Source organism: Ornithodoros turicata, chromosome 8 (genome assembly GCF_037126465.1).
Source record: "Ornithodoros turicata isolate Travis chromosome 8, ASM3712646v1, whole genome shotgun sequence".
Lineage (NCBI taxonomy): Eukaryota > Metazoa > Arthropoda > Arachnida > Ixodida > Argasidae > Ornithodoros > Ornithodoros turicata.
The window spans coordinates 25,677,207-25,697,897 of record NC_088208.1 but is presented as its reverse complement, the minus strand read 5'-3'; the positions used below and the strand labels follow the sequence as shown (position 1 = coordinate 25,697,897).

The following is a 20,691-nucleotide window of genomic DNA, read 5'->3' as shown; positions in this document are numbered from 1 at the left end:
TTGTAACAAAAGAAGAATTATTTTTATGTGTGCAATAAGTAGTGATTATATTATGCTTACAACTTTCTCTTATTTTTATTTTTTCTCCCATCTGATTGGTTGGAAAAAGCAAAAGTGGAGACGTTATAGTCCCAAAACACTCGGAACTGACTACTCTAGGACGCGTTAATTAGGCCCCACTATACATAAAACAAATGAACACGTTTCTTTTAATGCTCCATTACGTTTTATATTTTTTTACAGTGAGTTGCTCATTAACATGGATAACAACATCAAGATCCACACTAGCTTGCTATACAGGGACCCCGGAACCATAAGCGATGAAACAGAACCAACTGCAACTGTAACAACGTAGTTACTTTTTAAAAGTAATCGATCCATGACTGCTCCACGTAAGTGGTTTAAACGTCGCCGAAATTCTCTACGTTTCACATTTGCAAAAATGTAAAGAAGGACGAAAATGCTACGCACAAACACTTCAAAGCAGTGAGACGCAACAACTGAGGCGAACAAATTCGCCGCCTCCGTAGCGGCAAACACCACGCAATGAGATGTGCCGTAAATTTAACCAGGGCACAGATGCGCTTCGGATAGCGCTTCTACGTGACTGTCTGTCATGCATGGCACATGCTTCTGACGTGCATCTGTATCGCTATATGGAATTAAAACTAATGTGGACCATTTTCTGAGCAGTATATATATATATACCCGAGACGAAGCGTAATCGGAGCAGAAACGGCCTGATGGGCAAGAAATACACGAAAGAAGTGGGTGCGTGATCATCTGACTGCCGAACAACACTATTATATTACATAGAGACAAAACGGCCACGTAAGACTGCTGGGCGCATGGGATATAAAAAGTATAAGTGCCATTAGCGTGCTCGGATGCTTTTCGGAACGGATTGCAGTGCCAGGATCTTGCACGCTGGTTAATACTTATGGTACAACAAGTATATGATGACAACAAAATTACAACAATGACAAAAAAAAAGGTGCTGAAAAAGAAATAATGAGGAAAATACGACAAATTAATAAAGAGAAGCCTAAGCATATCTCACGACATATACGAAGGAGCAGGGGACTAAGAGTGTGGGTGCAGACACCAGATTGCCCCCGTTTTCATAGGCTGTGCTTTCATCAGGAAACCGAAAAAAATAAAATAAAAGTGTTATAGACGTGCGGACGAACAAATGACTGCCACGGCCATGATTGTACGACTGCTAGCGCATAAATAATGCTTCCTTCAATTTCGATAATGCAACAACTTTAGCACGTGGTGGGGGGTAAGAAAATTTCCTTGAGTCACTCATGGCATATTCAAGCCAAGTGTATATATATATTAATTTAAATGTCGATTCCTTCGAAAATCGGCGCCTTTTTGCGTCGGTTATTATTCAAAGGACAGCATTTTCTTTTGGAGTTGGAGTTTTGTTTCCTTTTAAAGTCATTGCCCCCCCCCCCCCCCTGATCAGTAGTTTCCTCAGAAATCGACTCAGGGAAGAGGGAGGGGGCATGCTATATGTTTATGAATACATGTTTACGTCTGTGGGCATTGGTATAGCCGAGCTGTATTGGGCAATCTCAAAATTTTCGGCGGGGGGGGGGGGGTTACAAAAATGCAGGGGAAACGTACACCGTACAGGGAACTCCCTGCATCTGGTGAAACCCGAAGGTAAACAGTCAGACAGTATACAGCCAGTTCCCGGTGTCCGAGTCGGGTCACCTCCCATCCCCGGCGCGCTAGAGGTCGAACTGCAAATAACCCGTGCACAAACTGCCTAACACAGTTAATGATAGGGAGCTGGCGTTGCTTAAAATAAATACAGCGAACGATTTCCTCATCTGCCACATGTCCCTGGTTCACAGCCAACGTACGTGTGCAAACCTTATACTGACTCACAGCTGAACCGAGGGCAACGCCGATGTGTATGCACCCAGAGCAGTCTCGACCAGCTTCCGCCTCGTGACAAACAAATGCGGAGCCCGCCGTCGCGTGCATCCCCTGAATAGTTGTCTAAAAAAATGTTGCGTGGCAACCAAAGTAAACAAAATCAAGAATTTACACGTGCGCCCTTCGTATTTAGCTACGCTCACGTGACAACTAATTTATTTTGTTGTTGATGATGACTGGAATTTTACTGACGCACTAGCAAATAGGAATTTATTTTGTGGTTTCATTATTCTGGCATTATTCAAAGCTAGAAAAAGTGAAGTAGTAAATTGCACACTACAAAGCTCCCTTCGGGTCCTGGTTCATTGGCAAAAGAAGAGGATCAACTCCCGTTTGTGACCTGCAGTCCGGCGCCCCTTCTGAGGAATGCGCCAGGGGCGACCGCCACTTCTTGCCCCCCCCCCCCCCCCCCGCCACCTCTCCTCGAAACATGTAAGAACGTCATAATCACGTCGCAGTAACACGTTGTTGCAGCATCCTAAGTACATTCACTCGAAGAGTAAAGCGAAAAGGGTACAAATTAACCGGAAGTAAACATCCAAATTGCTCGTACGCGCACATAGAGACAATGTGCGTAAGCGCTGTTCTGTGTGTGTCTCATTTCGAAATTGCCCCTCCGCCTGAGGACTCTGCCAAGCGTGAAGTGATTCACACCTGTCGGCAACGCCCGTGAGAGGCCACTAATGACATTCTTTTTACGAGTTAAAGCGCCGACCGAGAACAGGAAAGTCTCTTCAACTTGTTCCTGGTATCGCATATACAGCGCATGTTGGCAACTGTGTGAGGACAGACTTGTTGCTGACACATTTAGTGAAGCTTCATGTTTGTTATGGTATACACGGCGGTTATGTTTTTCGTAGAGGGACTTATTGTTTTCGTTGTGGTTGCAATATTGTTGTATTGAACCCGGTTGCAACCACAAGATAAATCATCGTGTCGTATAGATTTAAGTTCTGAGGGACTGCACCTCTGGCTGTTTTTTTTTTTTTTTAGGTTTCGTATTCGCGCCGCGAAGCAACTATGGCTATGAGTGACGTATGGACTTGAACAGATGGAGAGAGGACATAATGAAGGAGTGGGGGACAGAGGGGTTAGTATGCGTCCTGGGCCGACTTCAGGGGGAACTGTGCCGACATTCGCCTGGGGAATCTGTGGGGAAACCCCCAGTCAGCACAGCCGGTGACAGGATTCGAACCCATGTCACCTCCCAGTCTCTGCGCGATCACCCTAACCACTATGCCAGGGGAGCTGGTATATCTCTATAGCTGCATCTCGCAGTCCCTCTTGCACCTCGGTGTCTGAAATAACCGTATTAATGAAAAGTGATTGATCGGTTGGTTGACGTCGTTTAAGCGAGCGGACCAATTCTAACAGGTATGGTATCATTGTTTGTTTAATGGGGAAGTCCAGCCACGAATTAAAGCTGAACGAACGTTGTTACTGGCTTTCTTTCTGTGTTCAGACTCAGCGTGCGATATAGTTCAACTAGATGAGCAACCAACAATTTATAATTGAATTTTACATCCAGCGGCTTACGCTGCCATTACATCTCAGTGACTTCCTCTGTCTGTTCTGCCAAGCAATCCTCTGTAATCCTTGCGCCAGTAAAGTCACACCAAATTAAACCAAATCAAAGTCTACCAAACATTCGATCCACCGATTCCGAAAAAAAAACTTGCTAATAACTTCTTAACCAAGTCTCGCCGGAACATTCCTCAGTCACATTTATTTCTCTCCCACTCTCTTGTGACGTCCGCTGAAGTGCGGTAGCATATGCTAACGTCACTGTGAAACCGAAACTGGACATGACCAATGACGTTCGTTTTCCTTGTCTATCTCAAAAACTACGATGCTCTGTAGGATGACATTTTGGATTTCGCGTCTTGCACGTACTACCCTAGTCGTACGGCAAACCTATAAGGCCGGTAGGGGAGCCAGCCGTTACTTCACCTGTTGTCCAACCATCATTTCGACATCGTTTTCTGCCCTGATTTATTAAAAATGGGAGGCGTTCGTCTTTTTTGTGCCAATTATGAACTACATAACTGTCATAAAAGAGGTGTACGCAGACGCAGGTTTTGGTATTCGGGCAGGTTTTGATGCTCGGTCTTGCGGAGAAATTGGCATCGAAATTATATAATTTACCTACAGGCGCACACAGCGTTGTTAACTTTTCGAAAGCGTCCTGTCCTCGAAAAGAAGAAGAAGAAGAAAAAAAAAAAAACGTCTTAATGGGCTTGCCACACGAAAATTTCCTTGTATCACATTGAACCTATCACCGCTCTTTTTGACTAAAGAAAGGATTGATGTTTGCGCAGTAAAAATACACTTTAAGAGGTTACTACAGAATTAGCTACAAACATTTGCCGAGTAGACGCTCCAGCATTTTAGCCCCTTGTTGTAGGGATCGAGGTATGACACGACGAGTGTATTATTTGCTCCGCATGCTTCCGTATCGCTTCATCGTTCCATCGTCACATCATATTTTTTCACTTTCTAGCAGGTCAGACGTTTTCGGGCACGTCTGATAACTACACGGCCTATAATGTCACATTTAGTTCACAGTATATAGATACATAATTTGCATTTTTTCCTGCATTGAACTTACTGATCCTGCAAGCATTATTCAGAATACACACAATTCGTCCAGAGTGCAAAGTCTACGATCTAATCAGCTTTACACGCGTCACAGGTACTGTGTTTGTTACCATGTATAATATTTACCACAAAATGTGAACGAACCGTTTAAAATCAGTGTTGTACTTTGAACACCTCACCAATGCGCGTGTGGGACAGCACGACTATCTGAATCCCATCTCGTACAATTAAAACTGCGACTCCTCCCCAGGACAACTTCCTCCGTGTTTCGCTGCTCAATCTCTGTCAGGCGCTCGCTAGACTTTGCGCTCGCAAAGGACACTTTGCAACCCACGTTCAATGAAAGATCATAACGTTACTCCCAGGCGTGGAAACCACAAAGAGCGTCTGAATTTGATTGAAGACGATATGAGAACAACACGTGACCATGTACAGCAGTGAGCGCGGCATCAGCGAAAGAGCACATTCTCTGCTCCGGACGATCATATATAGCAGAAAGTGGTCACCGAAGCGTCCCATAGCCGTACGTGACTGCGAACATGGCAGCTGTCACGCTAGACATTATCACGCGATTGTGATCAGCCTGGGGCGGAGACGCCCTCTAGCTCCTGTGCACCTGGTGCTTTTTTCCCTGACTTGTGTTACTAACCCCTTCGTTACCGATGCGATAAGGTTACCGATGCAATATGCTTTGCTAAGAATAATATGTGCTAAACATTATTCTCCACGCGGAGGCATTCATTTCGAAGGCATTTGTATATAAGCTTGGAGGTCGCTGCGAGCATTCAGATTATTTGGGCTACAGTTCACGTTTTGTTTGTTTTTATTTGTTCCCTCAACGACTGCACAGTGTTGCTGCTTCATGTGACGCCATTTGTGACTTCATGTGACTCAAAAGAACTGTGAGTAAATTGTAGAGCAATGAGAGCTTCTGGCCCTCAAGACTGTACTCTCCATTTTACTCCTCTGATCCTGAAATTCACTCCCAGTCCTGCGAATAGCCCCTAAACTTCACATAAACGTCCAATTGCAATGCACCTAGTCCCCAAAACGACTACAAACTAAAATTACGTTGGCACTTGTAATATTGCTGGGTTGGATTGGCACTCGTAATATGGCTGGTCTTGTCGGCATGTACCCATTCATAACATACGTCGCAGTAATAACTTCACGACGGTGTGACGTCAGTACACCATGCAGCGCCATTTCAACACCATTCTGGCCTGATGTTAACCGCATGTGTATAAAGTGGTGCAATACTGTCGTACGTCAATAATTATCCTGTTCGAAGATAGGGCCTACCTTGCAAGAAAGCTCATTATAGATCATGCCCTGTTTTACATAAACGAACCTCTACCATATATTGTAATTCGGGCTCCTTTGTGTGCACATGTTCACGTGTCCTTCAGGAGGCATTGCAAGTTAGCCTTGTGGGGGCACTGTGATTAATCTTTTCGCCATATTCGTGCTCTCAGCGTTCTAAAAAAAAAAGAAAGAAAACGTCCACGTATCTTACAAAAAAAGACAAAAAGACGAAGAACTGAAAATTCCAGTGCACACCACCCATGAGCATAACAAGGCGGGTGTATATCTCTCCAAAGGGTGTCAACATACATAGATATGCCAACATCCATACATGAACTGGGTTTTCCGAAGACTTTCCAGACGCATGTCGTCTCAGTTCCCCCTGAAGTCGGCCCACCACGCATACTAACCCCTCCGTGTCCCTCACTCTTTCCTTCTGTCCTCTCTCCATCTGTCCACATCTGTACGCCGCTCATAACCACAGTTGCTTCGCGGTGCTAGCACGGAATAAAAAAAGTGAACTAAGTCTGAAATGCCTTCCCTCATCAGTTTGCATTAGCCTTGTAATGGATTTTAATGGTATACCACACGATTGCCTTTTCCGTACCTTCTAACTTTCGTGTGTATGGATCGCGAGCGTTTTTATTTGTGTTCTGCGCTCCACTAAGAGTCAGAATAATTTTTATTAGGCACCTCCCCTCTCCTCGCTGTAATGTGACAATTGCTAACAAATAAGTAAGGGTATCATCAGCAGGCCCAGATGGTTTTGTGTGTGTGTGTGTGTTTTCTTTTTTTTCTTTTTTCTCGTCACTCAAGCCTACCGGGTTAGCTTTTCATTCGTGTATACACTGTTTCTACCTTCGAAGACCTGTCAAACGTCGTACGTATAAAAGGAATATTGAATTACTACACTCCCTAAGAAAATAAGGAGAAAGATTTTCGTCCTTTTGGGGACTATAGACGGATAGTCCACTTGAAGAGTAAATTTCAGGGTCAGGGAACTAAAATGGGGTGCAATTGCAGCCCAGGGCAGCTGTATCTGCTCCTATATATAATTTGCTCTTTTTTTCTGTCTTTCTCACCGCGTAGTGCACATTGTCTATGATTTCTATTATCATATTACTCCTTTTTACATTAGGGTTTAGTCCCTTGGGAATTCAGCAGAATTTCTTTTTTTATATTGTTACTCTGCAGGAGTCTGCGTGCATAATCGCTTGCTAACATCCCCAATATTTCCTTTTTCCGCAATCGTACGTTGAATGCTGTAGACGTGAAATCTGCAGTAATTTCTGTGACTTATACTTGAAATCCAACTAACAAATCGCACTTAAGGAACCAACTCCGATGTTCCACCGCCATATAGTTCTCAACTATATTTCATATTACATTGGCCGCACGTCTGGAAATGTTTCCGTCCAGACATGCTTCTACGAAGCAGTATTATGATTAAGAGCAGTCACCCTTGTAATTCTTCCGGACTGTACAATGTAGCAACTTCCTTTATAGCGGTTGATAAACGCCAAGCAAACAACTTATTGGGTTATACTGGCTGTCAGCATAGTATTATATACAGTTTTCATTAGAAGGCTGAAGCGAAGTAAAATAAAGGTTGAACAATACATGGACAGATGAAATTATATATACATATATACTATATATATAATTAAAAAAAATTCTAAACAGCGAACGCTTCACCTACAAGTTCCCTAATGCCAAGCAGTCCACCAACTTTTACTCAACCAGCATTCTATTTCTCTACCCTTCAATTTTCATGTTGTGCCTGACCGTCACAATAAATTGTTTTTCTTATATATACTCATGTCATTATACCATTCATGTGGTCACGCAATCATGCCATATCGATAAACTTAAACGTCATAACTTGCGAGTTTAGTGCGGGACGTTGTCTTCACGTGGTACGCTTGCTCTGACACTAATGCAGTAATTATCTTGCTAAGTCCTGCACAGCAAACTTTTTGCGTATTTCTGCATGTAAAAGGGGATGTTTTTGTAAACAAACACCTTTTCTTATTCCGCACGCTCAGCTGAAACGTGTTATAAAAGTAACGTAACGTAACATTGCATTAAGAGTAACGTCTTCAGTGTTATAACAGTGTTAAAAATGCTGCTTGCAAAATGAACCCTCTGAAACAGTGTTTTAAATGGAAAAATTGTGCAGATTGTATTTTAAATAAACAGTGGAACAATGATACATCTGGAACAATAATCAATGGAAAATATTCTATTGACGTTCATTTTCTGTTGTTCTGGTTTTCCCTTTGAAATGGTACTTTTTGTACAGGATACACCGTTTAGAAGAAAGGTGTTTTAAATTACACTCTCGGTGTGAAGCTTACGCCACAATGGTGTGTGCAATATATAGAAGACATTTAAGCCGCAAAGGTGTAAAAAACATATTTTGGTGATGCGTTTTCCGGAACTATATAAAAGCCACCATAGATTGATAAATAAGCAATTAACAGTGCAGTAAATAAGACCCTCGCATGTTTACTTTTGTTGACATGACGAAGGCAGCGTAAGGGGGGGGGGGGAGCATCCGAAGCAAAAATTGCGCCTGGCCATGCAGTGACCAAACTGTCATTCGTGCGCGTGATTGTACAACACCCTTTCGCGTCACAAAACCCACGTAACTGTTATGGGCAACATGTGAGATTGTACCTCAAAGGTACACCGAAGTACACTCAAAATGGCGCTGAGGGCACCAGCTCTGTACCTAATCTCATTGGATAAACCTTACTGTTCGTAGCACTGAGCTAATTCACGTGTCCATCTAGTGATTGTCCAGTCCCGCGCAAGTTGTTTCAGAATATATTCGCTTCTTCAGCAGTCGTGGACGACTCTGTAACACCCTTCTCACGCGTGAAATTCAATGTCATTTCCAGTGAATGACATGAACACTTAATGTCATTCGTTCGTGCTATGTACAGAGCTACGCAGCGAAAGAAAATGTAAAGCACTATACTAAAGTGTGTTTGCGTCCATGTCTAAATCCACCACGCTGCCTTAACTATTCATCGTGATATACACAGGTTCAAGGCACTCTCAACGATTAAATATGGCTGGCATAAAACTCTGTTACGGAAGCTGTCTGGGAACGAGGCTAGTTCGTTGCAACCCGCCTGAAGTCGTCCTTTTGAATGGTCAAAAATAAATAAGCTCGTATAAAACACAAATCGACCGACAATTTTTCATTTGTGTTGTTACTATTTCTTTACTGCTTTCACTGCTGCCTTTTTTTCGCTTTTTCTGTTCCTTTCTACTATTTCTTTACTACTTTTCGTTATTATTTATTTACTGTTTCTCTAATGCACCTTCCGCCTTCGCAGGAACAGAACAAAATTGTCAGAACAAAACAGAATGAGTCGCCAAAACTCACTGGGTATGAGAATATAATTTTCGTGCAGTGTAATTACACGTTCCACTGTAGCAACGAACAAATGACATTCAATGTCAGCGTCACTCGCTGGAAATGACATCTAATTTCCCACGTGACAGGGCTGTGAGTGACACATCTTGCACAGGTCCGAACGCGGTACCGGCTCGTATATATTACTAGCATGTAGAACTCATGGAACCGACTTTTGAAGACTGCTGCGGTGCTCCTTGGGGACTCTCTCGGAAGGTACGCATGTATACATGCTCACATGACGAAAGTAAGATGTCGCATGTTGCACGTTATGATCCTCGCTGTTGTTGCACCGGAAAATATCAAATCAAATCAAATCATGTTGCACATGCCGGCACGCTTCACGCTCCGCAACATGAACATATTCAGCAGCTTATACTGTACATCACGTGTATATTGCTTTGTATACCTACAGGGATATTTCCAGCACCGCCCCCTTGAGAATCTCACAACGCCTCCGAAAAGTTGAACGGATATACATTTGGTAATATGAATATACACGGTATATAGGAGCCACATTCCTAAAACAGGACCATAGAAACACGTTCCTATAGCCAGCCGCCACCCAATGAATAACGTCGTTCACTCCTCTGACTTGTTGAAAGTGGACGTCTTTTTGTGACACTACGCAGTTATGTTAATTGTCACAAAAAAGGCGTACGCCTCCCCCCCCCCCTCCCCTGACGGAGTTCCAACACCCTTTACACTCAAAGGGGAAACAACGAGGAAACTGGGGAGAAATTAAAGCTTCTACGTAGTCCCCTGGGTTGCAGTTACACGCCGTATACTATTAGTCGATTATTAGGCAAATTAGAGTGGTGCAAGCGAACTAGTGTACAGAGGTAACATTTCCTTCAGCTTGGGGAACACACAATATGAAGAGGGCAACACAAGGCTCTTGAGTCTCAAGTCAATACTCTTGAGCCTTGTGTTGTCTTCTTTGTATCACGTGTTCCTCAAACTCAAGGAAGCGTTATCCCTTTTCATAATATCGTCCCCTGACCCTGAAACTTACTCCCTAGCGCTGCAGAAATTCTTAAGCTCCGTGCATATTAGTCCAAATAGTTGAACTTAATAGTTGGAATTAGTCCATATTGAACTAATGGTTGTGGCAATACATCTAGTCTCCAGAAGGACTAAAATCACTCTCTTTTAGTGAGTGTAACATGAAGATCGTGGGCTACATGCACCCTCGCAAAAAGAATAAAATAAATAAAAAGTTGGTACTTATTAGCGCAGACGACAACATGAAAAGTGTCCCGCCTACCTCTTTCCGAATCAGGCAGATTGGTGCTGTTGTGTCTACCAGCGGAGTCGTGCGCCTTCGAAAGCGGGCTATGGACCATGGCACTCCCACTGAGCGCTGTGCCTCATACCGAGCACGCTGGCGTGTCCGTCCTGGCCCCCCACGACTTCAGCAGATTGCTTCTTCTTCCACCATTCTATCAGCGTTGTCACACCACCGATGTCACGCACAGTCACGCACCACAACACTCACGGACGGACGATGCACACGAGACGAGAAGCGTGGTACCGCTCACACGAGCCGAAAAGCAACGTCTGCTGGGGCCTACGTCAACGGAACCTGTTGGAGGGTGGTCGCGTAAGAGGCGGAGCGCGTTTGAAGCACAGCCTCCGTTCAAGCTGATTGACTGCTACCTGGCCAGTCAGAAAAAGAGGCGGTAAAATGGGATTGTCCCCCGTTCGGTTGACCGTCCTCTGTTCATATTGTGTGCGTCTCCTTTAGTGGGGGCTGTAACGGTGGGATTGCCCGAATGTCGTGTGGTAAATCTGAGGGCTCTTAAACTAGACAAACAAACACAGAAAACAGAGCACAGCATGACAGTACAACTGCTTGTTGCACTGTACTGCTAGCAGTTCTACTGTCTTGCTGTGTTCTATCATACACTCTTAAAAATGAACTTCACCGCATAGCACGCTCCTAGCCAACCATAATCTCGAATGATATCGTTATCTGTCCTGATTTGTTGAAAACGGGAGGCGTACACCTTTTTTGTGAGAATTATGAACAGCATAAGTGTCACAAAAAGGCGTACGCCTCCCGTTTTCAGCAAATCGGGCCAGATATTGGGATCATTCCAGATGATGGTTGGCTAGGTGCGTGCTATGCGGTGAAGTTCATTTTTAAGAGTGTAGCCTCCTATGGCCCCTTTTACAGTGCATATTTGGCTGCTTTGTTCATCATAGACCACGTTATCAACTCTCGACATGACAGGTGACGTCATGACAGTATTTCCACGCGACGTACGTAGTTACAGTTCCACGCTTCCCAATACTATTGTGCGTTTTACTCGAAATTTTGTCCACTGTGTCTCATCTTTTTATAATGGGCTCAACTGCAGAACTCTCTCTTCAGAAACACAACTTCACCACATCACACGCTCCTACGCTGTCTATCCCGATTTGTTGAAAATGGGAGGCTCACGACGCTTAGGGACACTTTGTGTTTATACATCCGCGGGACTCTTTTTTTCCCTCGTGTTTTCCTTCTTTTTTCAAGCCAAATTAAACCATGTCCTCTTTGCCTTCCCTTGTGTCGAAATTTGGCTTCGGTGTAGAACACCGTGACATTGCAGTGAAGTAACCTCTGTCATTTTGGTTAGCCCGAGTTACACAGGTTACAGATAAAGCGTGCTGCTTCGTAGGCGTGGTCTGGGCACTACTCTGACATCGCTGTTGTTAAAATAAGCGTGTGAACGTCTTCGTAGACTTCACGTTATTCCATATTGAAGGTGACAGTCGCCACTAGAAATCTGTGTATGGTATTTATAGATAATATTATTATAGATTATTATAGCTAATAAACTGGGTGATGAATTGGATTGGAAATTTCGTGTATGAGCGTTGCGTGTACAGTCCAGGAAGCCTGAGCGGCAAGAATATCAACATGACGTAGTTCGAACAGCAAATCAGTGCAGCGCGCTATCGGCTGGCGCGGTCGACAACGAGCTATGTTGGGACGTAGTCACCAATTCAATAGTTCAACTTAGCTCAAGTCGTCGTCCTGCAGGTAGTCATGATTAACGAGCTTCCTATGAGTCATGTAAAACTACAACGGCGATGGAATCAGCATATTTCCCTCTCGGTGCCGTCACCAAAATCTACTTGATTTAAAAATGAACTGCTAGCCAACCATTATCTCTAATGATATCGCTATGTGCCATGATTCGTTCAAAACGGTAGGCGTACGCCTTTTTTGTTACACTTATGCGGTTCATAATTGTCACAAAAATGGCGTACTCCTCCCGTTTTCAGCAAATGGCCGACAACGATATCGCTCGAGATGACGGTTGGCTAGGAGCGTGCTATGCGGTGAAGTTCATTTCTAAGAGTGTAGGGGAAGTTCCGCGACATTTGCAATATCCGTCGTATGGTATTACGTTGTATTTCATTGAATTACACAGAAATTGCTCGAATGCTTGGTGAGTAACTTTCCGTGCAATCGTCGGTTATGATAAAGAACAAAATGTCGCCACATTTCCGGAATGAGCGGGTATAGAAAAAGTGGATGTTCCTTCAGATAACTTTCATGGCATACGCTTATCAGTAGGAGACCGGCTTGTAATATTACGCAGGATGAGTTCTAACACGGCTGGAACATATAAAAAATATCAGTGTAGTACATAGGAACAAACGTATAGGAGCAAATATATGACCTGCAAATATATGACCTGAGCAAATATATATTTTCTATCGAACCATAGAAAATTGATCCACACCGCCGCAACTATGCTTTTATATTTAGTAACCAGATCGATGGAATTTTTTTTGCGGCATGTGTGTATACCGTTGCGGCATCAGCTTCATGAGAGCAGAAGAAAATATGCACGGCCAGTAGCAGAGCACACGGTGACACCAAAGACAACACTATCCATCTGGTGTTGCATATCGAAGGCGAACATGCGTGCGTGCTAATCACGGTGACCAATGGGCATACGGTACAGTGAGCGGTATTAATGTGTATCAAAAGCAAGTTCGTGGTCACATGCTGGGATGAAGAATCGCTGATTACCCCGTAGACAAGCTAATGGTTGACAACAGTGGTGAAGGAATGAACCGCTTGCCAGGACAGGGTATGTATATGCTTTTAAGCAGGGCATCGAATCGAACCAGAACCGAAAACGAAAATCGGAATTAACCGTTGTTTTTAGCTGGAACTGAACCGTAATTACTGGCACCATCTTGGGGCTGAACCGGAACCGAACCGGAACAAAAACTTCGGTTACCGGTTCGGGATACCGGTTCCGTTCGGGTTGGTGTGTGCCGCCTGTGTTATCTCTCCCATCGTCTGGTGGCGACGTCCGGTGACATAATACTCGAGATCTGGCGGTCCATTCGGTAGCGCGGGGCATACAAGGCCAAGGCTGTATAAGAAGTTCTCCGCTCGCCGCCGCTTATATAAGAAACATGCTTTGTCATTCCTATACCTTCGAAGGTTTGCAGCAGCAGTGCATTGTAACAACATCATGTGGAACATTAACAACGTAGCCCAAGAACCACTATGTTCAATAAGGCTGCACTGCACTGCTGCTGCAAGTGGGCCGCGATTCGCCTGTCACAGCAGTTCAGTCCTTCAATTTGCAACTTGGAAGTTCCCAGGCGGCGGCTGCTGCTTGGCGTACTTCTGTATAGATAAGACTTTAGAGGTGTAGACACTGGTTGAAGTTCTGCCAGTCTGTCGTAACGCAGACGCATAGAAGGCTAAAGGGAGCATACGGAGGTTTCGGTGAGTGAAGTCCCCTCATGGATTGCCACAAAGAGGAGCGCATGGAATGTGCGGGGAGAGGAGAAAGCGTTCCCGCTTCTTGTTTTACCTTTCTTTCCCCCGCTTTGGCCTCGATACTGGTGACAGCCGTCGTATCACAGAGAAAGCAAAACAACCGTCTTATCACAAAGAAGGCAAAACAAATAAAGGCGGTGACACTACCTCCTCTAGACGCACATTTCGCGTGCGCTTCTTTGCGACAATCAAGCAGGGAGCCTATATAACGCGTTGCCATCGTGGCTTCTCCCGCACCTATTTTTTTTAAGGAGTAGCAAGCTGGCACTTGCCTGGCTGACATCTCCTTTTGTGTGAATAAACATATACCCCCCCCCTCTATAAAGCTGAATTTTCACTAATTTTTTTCGACTATTTCTGCGATACTGCGCGTAATTTTTGTTGGGTCTGCGGTTATCCGTGAAGGGCTTCGTATTTCTGTAAAAAGAAAAATGAGGTTCGCTCGGCAATTTGTAAAGTTCAATTGAAAACGTAAATTTTCCGCAACTAAAAGCTGTCCAAAGCCTTCCTCAGTGGCGGCAGAAGATTCCAGAAGGTATAGTTGCCGAGAGCCCGACAATCCTCCGCCGAGTACGTCGCCAGTTAGAATTTTTTATCACTTTAGGTGAAACACCCTGTATAGAGCGGCATGGTTGTCACAACAGGGTATATAGATACTTGTAACTATAGACACTTCTCGAAAGCCGACAGACCAACAGGTCAAAGAAGGCCCTCAAAAAATGAAATCTTCAAGAGGCGCGCGTCTTTTTCTTTTTTTCCTATAACTATCAATCATCTTAGTTCTTCATCATGATCATAATGACGCATCAAATTGTGACGTTGTACCTGGCATGCGGGATTGTACCACTGTCCGAGAAACAATGCGTATCGCGCTTGGGTACACACATGCGCTTTCATGATTGACTGAATGATCAAAAAAAAAAAATACGGAGATGTGAGCCTCGACGAAGTCGGCCTTGGTGATGTCGCAATACGCTCTGTAGATTGAAGCCTAATGCATTACCTCAGAAAGGGTGCTGCATTTGACTCGCTATGACCGCATGCTATGACTTAGGATCTCTTGAGTACTTCACCTTATCCAAATAAAACGAGCCTACGTATAAAATTATGAAACAAAACAGAACAAAAATGACAATTTTCCCTGTTCCTCAACGGACTATATATCCACAAGCCATTCAATAGGTACGTGATTTGTGCTTCAACTTCTGTTGAAGCACTTCAACTTCTGGTGATCTCATCCTGCCCCATTGTGCCTTGGGGTATTGGGCCGCACCTTACGTGGCGAATTTCCCCATACATTACATTAACTTATTTGTTGTTGTTGTTATTCTGTTGAAGCGCAGCTGTTCGGTGTATAGCGAACATGGGTATATTTGTGGATCACTAGCGCCAGTGGTTGTGCAAAAACTGGAGGAACGAAGTCGTCTTGAGATGAGCGGGCACTCTGTTCACTTCCAGTGGATCCCTGCACACTGAGGCATCCGTGGCAATGAAGGGGGTGACTGGGCTGCAGCGGCTGCGTACCATTCCCCATCGAGCGTGCGGATTACCATTGCGAACCGTCCTCAAAGATGTGGTGAGGCCTGTCGCACATGCGCAATAGTTCCGTGACGTTCCATCAAGAGTTCTGATGCGTGAAGTGGACCCTGACCTTTGGTTCACATGTACCTCGTCGTTTTGCATCGCTGATGCATAGGTTTCGTCTGCAATCGATTGCGGCCACCCCATTCAAATTGGCAAACATCCTCGGCCCTTGGTCTAACCAGATCGACCACTAACCAGATCGAGTACTTCCAGGTTTCCTTGGGGTACACTATGTTGGGGGTAGTGTTCTTATGGTGGCGAATTTCTCCATTCATCATCATTAATTTATCTGTTGTTGTTGTTGTTAGTTCTATCGACACGGATGTGTCTGCATCATGCCCACAGTGTACAAACTCTTCTGCGATTACAATAATACTAATACTAACAACAATCTCAATTCCTGGACTGTGTCGTTTCCAGAGAACAGGTTCTCAGAGTAACAGTTTGGCGCGTTGAGCAACGTAGCGGTGACAAACCTCATGCCATGCATCATCAACATGTAACTTTTAGTGTTTATACGGCACAGGACGATCTATTGCGTGTTACCACCTAAATCTTTCATAACGTAAAAGCGCTAAAAGCAGGACGAACACAAGACACGCACAATATCGAGCGCTCACTTTCAACGACTGACTTTTACTGACATGCCACATGGAAGTTGCTTATAATCATTGCAACAGGAACTCCCTTTCAGATAACAGAATACTTTCCGAGCTAACACACGTGTTGCCCGCTTTCTTAATCAGGCATGTCTCCCAGATCCCTCGATTTCTCTGCTTTTTATACTTCCCTCTTATCTCTGTTTTATTGAAAATGCCATCACACCCGCACTCCCTTGTGTGTGTAAAGAAGTTACCTTGTTTACTGTTTTTAGAATTCTTATGTTCTTTTAAGCGGGTGTTCAGACATCTCCAGGTTAGCCCTATATGCCTCTTCCCACAACTCAACGGAATCTCATAAACCACTTCTTGTGCACATGGTACACGAGCTTCCAGAATCCAGATGCTTAACTGTACAACCTATTCTTTTGTCTCTGTTGATAACTGCAGGTAGAGACGACAGTCTTTTATTGCGCCCACCCACTACCCGAACATGATAGCTACGTGCCATCTTGATCAGTCTATGTCGTAGCCCATGGATATATGGAATTACAACTATCCTATCCCGGCTAACCTTCGTGTCATCCTTGTCTCGCCCTGTCCCTTTACGAACCCTACAACAAACACTGTATATCATTCCCAAGACGCACCCGGCGTATTTCAACCTTTCTATTTGCCCACGAAAGCTTTCGTCTACCTCATGGCTGCACGACCTGCATGGACAGAGCTGCTTTGATAGTCCACACTCCACAGGACATAAGAATAAAATAACATAAGGATTGTAAAAACAGTGAACAAGGTAACTTGTTTTTACACACAAGGGAGTGCGGGTGTGATGGCATTTTCGATAAAACAGAGATGAGAGGGAAGTATAAAAAGCAGAGAAATCGAGGGATCTGGGAGGCCTGCCTGATTAAGAAAGCGGGCAACACGTGTGTTTGCTCGGAAAGTATTCTGTTATCTGAAAGGGAGTTTCTGTTACAATGATTATAATCACCTTCATGTGGCATGTCAGTAAAGTTGTTGAAAGTGAGCGCTCGATGTTGTGCGTGTCTTGGGTTCGTCCTGGTTTTAGCGCTTTTACAGTCACCAACAAGCCCAAAGGGATATTTTAATGAACACTTAAGATATTCTATATGTACGCTATATACGCACAACCCAAGCTCCTCGCCTAACTTTCTATAGTTGAGGAGCACGAAGTAGCTAAACGATTCGGATGCCGACTGGTCTGCAGCTCTAGCATCTGTGTTTAAGTATTTTAATTTTTCGCTAGTATACTGGTACAGTTGTCACGTTTTATAGAGTCAACGAAGGGGATATTCTTCGCAGTGTATCCCCAGAACGGCTAAGTTGCGCGAGTCACGGATTTCTTCTGCAATGGACGGACGTCCTTATGATCAACGGTAGGGAGAGGGGTAGTTGGTGATAGTTCATGTCGCTACACTGCAGCACTCAGACAGGACAAAGGGACCTGTCATAAGAGAGTCGGCAGATACGTGTGTCTCCTTGTTATAACCCCCTCCCCCTTCGTCCTGTCTGAGTGCTGCAGCGTAGTGACATGTACATCCTTATGATCAACGAATCCTCTTCACACAGTTGACTCACTAGAGGTCATTACATTTAATTGAGCTACACAGTGCATTGAAAATGACTTTACACATCAGTTATACCATCTTTATGCCACCAGTTGCACAACCTACACTCTTTAAAAAAGGGGGTGTACTTTAACTCCTTTCCTTGCCACATATATAACACCCTTTTGGAGAGTACAATTACGCTCAAAAGGGTATCTCCTCACTCCCTCAAGGGAGTAGCGTAACACCTTCGCCCTGCCGGGGAGTAATATTGCTCTCTAGTAGGGAGAAAGGTGTTATGCTGCTCCCTTGAGGGACTGAGGAGACACCCTTTTGAGCGTATTTGTACTCTCCAAAAGGGTGCTATATATGTGGCAAAAAAAGGAGTTAAAGTACACCCTTTTTTTAAGAGTGTATGCGGCCAACAATAAATTTCCATCCCGCTCAACTTGAAACGCACTACTCACGCGTGAATTGTTCCAATTGTTCCTCCTTTCCACGCGCAATGCAGGACGAGAACGACATCAACCGTCGACATTCAGCGCAACAAATCTATCAACAAATGAACGAACAAATCAAAACGCTATTCCTTGCCGGAATACATGGACTTATATGCCAATGTGTTTCAAGCCACCATACAAGCGCACTTCGCCAAACAACTTAAAACTTCTCTTCAGCAACCAATTCCGATTCACTGTATGACGACCCTCTCCTACCTGAGCCCCGACATGACTTGTAGTGTGTTAAAATAAACAAATAAATTATACTATGTACCATAAATATATATATACTATTCAATTATGTTGTCCATCGGAGGTGATATCTTTTAGGGGCACATACATCGAAATAGGTAAATATGGCCACGTGAAGCGTACGCCGTATAAATAATTATTAGATATAATCCAACATTACCGTCCATCGAAAAATTGTACAGCGTCGTAACCGAAATGGCCACGCCCACGTTCCAATACCGTCTTGCTCGCACCCGATAACGTACAGCATCTCACCTCATTGGATTCTTGCAGCAGACGGGACGCCAGACGCTACAGTCCTCACCTCGATATATATATATATATCGATGGAGCCGCGAAGTCCGCAAAGGCTCCCCACGACCACGGGTGGATGTAATGTAGGCCACAAGTCCAATACGACTCGCGACAGGGTCTCTTTTCTCACCCGTATTCAGATAATGAGTTCGGCGGGTGGCCCTGGCTGTCTCTACGATGCTGTTTCCGTCGAAGGAGTGAGTCATTAGGCAACGTATAAGTTACTCGAAACGGAACTCACGCGTGCGTCGCTTGTAATTTCCTTGCCAGGCCCTCCGAGGCAAGGCGGCGGTGCCGAGGCGCTGGGGAGGAGTTGTTTGCTCAGGAAATGGTTTGATTTGGGGTTTCCTCTCACGTTTCGCTTGTTTGTTCCTCGTTCTTCATCCGCTTCCATTTGATACATGCGAGCGAGTGGCCAAGACAAGTGGGCATCGGCATATCGCACGTTCAATGAAAACGAAGCGCGTTGCATGGGTTTCTGACGTTCGTGGGTAACAAGCGTGGGTGTTCCAAGAGGGGGCAACGGGGGTCGTGCCCCTTAATTCCCCTCTAGATGATCTTGGAGCTGCAGGGGCCTGCAGCTCCAAGATCACCCGTGGAAAGTGGGCGCTTACACGCTGGTCATCTTGATTGACACTCAAACGTCGTTATAATGGTCTAAACCTTATCCACTGGATTCTCTGGATATCAGAGGTTCCGACAGGCGTCATTCTATCATCTAGTGCCTGTTGGTTACACGCTTTTCCCCGTCCACCCCTTGGAAAGTATTTGCGCTCCTCTGGAAGAATGCCTGGGATCGTCCATTGTAACAAGAGACGCTATACTAAGAACCTATATACTATAACGGCACGATAATTGCGACGACGGTAGTATATACCTCCTGGATGAGAAGTTCCGGGACAAGCTCGGTAATTAGTTAATTAATTTCAAGTTAATTATCTCCCCCTGTCTTTTCTAGTCCCTTTCGTGCTTGTCCTGGAACTCCTCAAACTCAAGGGGATGCAATAGTAACAAAAAAAGAACAAAGAAAAACACGAAGGAACCTATAAACGTTTACGCGGGCGCTGCATGGTCATGAATGATGTGAAGTATGTTGGGCAATGCCAAAGTTCATAAGCCACTGACTATCCACCACGGGCTACCGCGTTTCCACCAGGTCATCAGACTCTGTATACTAGTTCACTTTGTCTTTTGCGTGGACTTCTCCTTCCCCACCGGCTTCCGGTGAAGTTTACAGTGAAGTAGTTCAGTGGTGTGTGTGGGTTCTCATTAGGCTCAGCCCCCGGCGCCTGCTTAGACGGAAGACATCGTGACCGCGCAATTATATAGTTGAAGCACGGTACAGAACGTGCCCTCTCAGTCCTGGCCGGCTCCAGCGGGTGGACATTGAGGATATAACGAACTTAGGCACAGGTGGAGTTCCACGGGAGCGCATGAACGAAAGGCAGTGTGGTGCAGAATTGTATACCCGGGGATTCTGTATAGTGAAAAGGTGGCGGCACAAATTTTGCTGCAGTTTCCTGCTCTTCAGTGACGATCAAAATCGTTCGTTCGTTTACACCCGTGTCGATTGAATGTGTCTTATTTCGTCATTTTCTTCATAAAGTTGGAATAGCCGACTTATCGAATTGTTCTGTTTGTGCAACGGCGGAGAATAGTGACCATATTATAATACGCTGCACAATAGGTACATGCGTCTCAAAGGGCTACACTGAAAGCTACACTTGCTCGACTAGACGGCAGTGTCTTCAATATAGTGAAGGTGTTGGGACTTTGGGCACCGAACACGAGGGATGTTGCCTTG

At 44.7% G+C, this 20,691-nt stretch overlaps 1 protein-coding gene across 3 annotated transcripts in view; it reads right to left on the bottom strand.

Moving 5' to 3' along the window:
* The window catches only part of LOC135366775 (homeobox protein aristaless-like), a 62,859-nt gene extending 43,734 nt beyond the window's left edge, over window positions 1–19,125 (bottom strand). Inside the window, exon 1 of one of the 3 annotated variants that reach the window (XM_064599682.1) lies at window positions 18,849–19,125. Coding sequence is in view for 1 of the 3 variants with exons in the window: in XM_064599681.1 (XP_064455751.1) it covers window positions 10,551–10,629 (79 nt within the window). In the remaining 2 variants the exon portion in view is untranslated. Of the gene's footprint in view, window positions 1–1,902; window positions 1,952–10,550; window positions 10,836–18,848 lie in introns of those variants that run through there. The other 2 variants (XM_064599681.1, XM_064599683.1) reach the window with 2 other exon arrangements.
* Window positions 19,126–20,691: the final 1,566 nt, after the last annotated feature.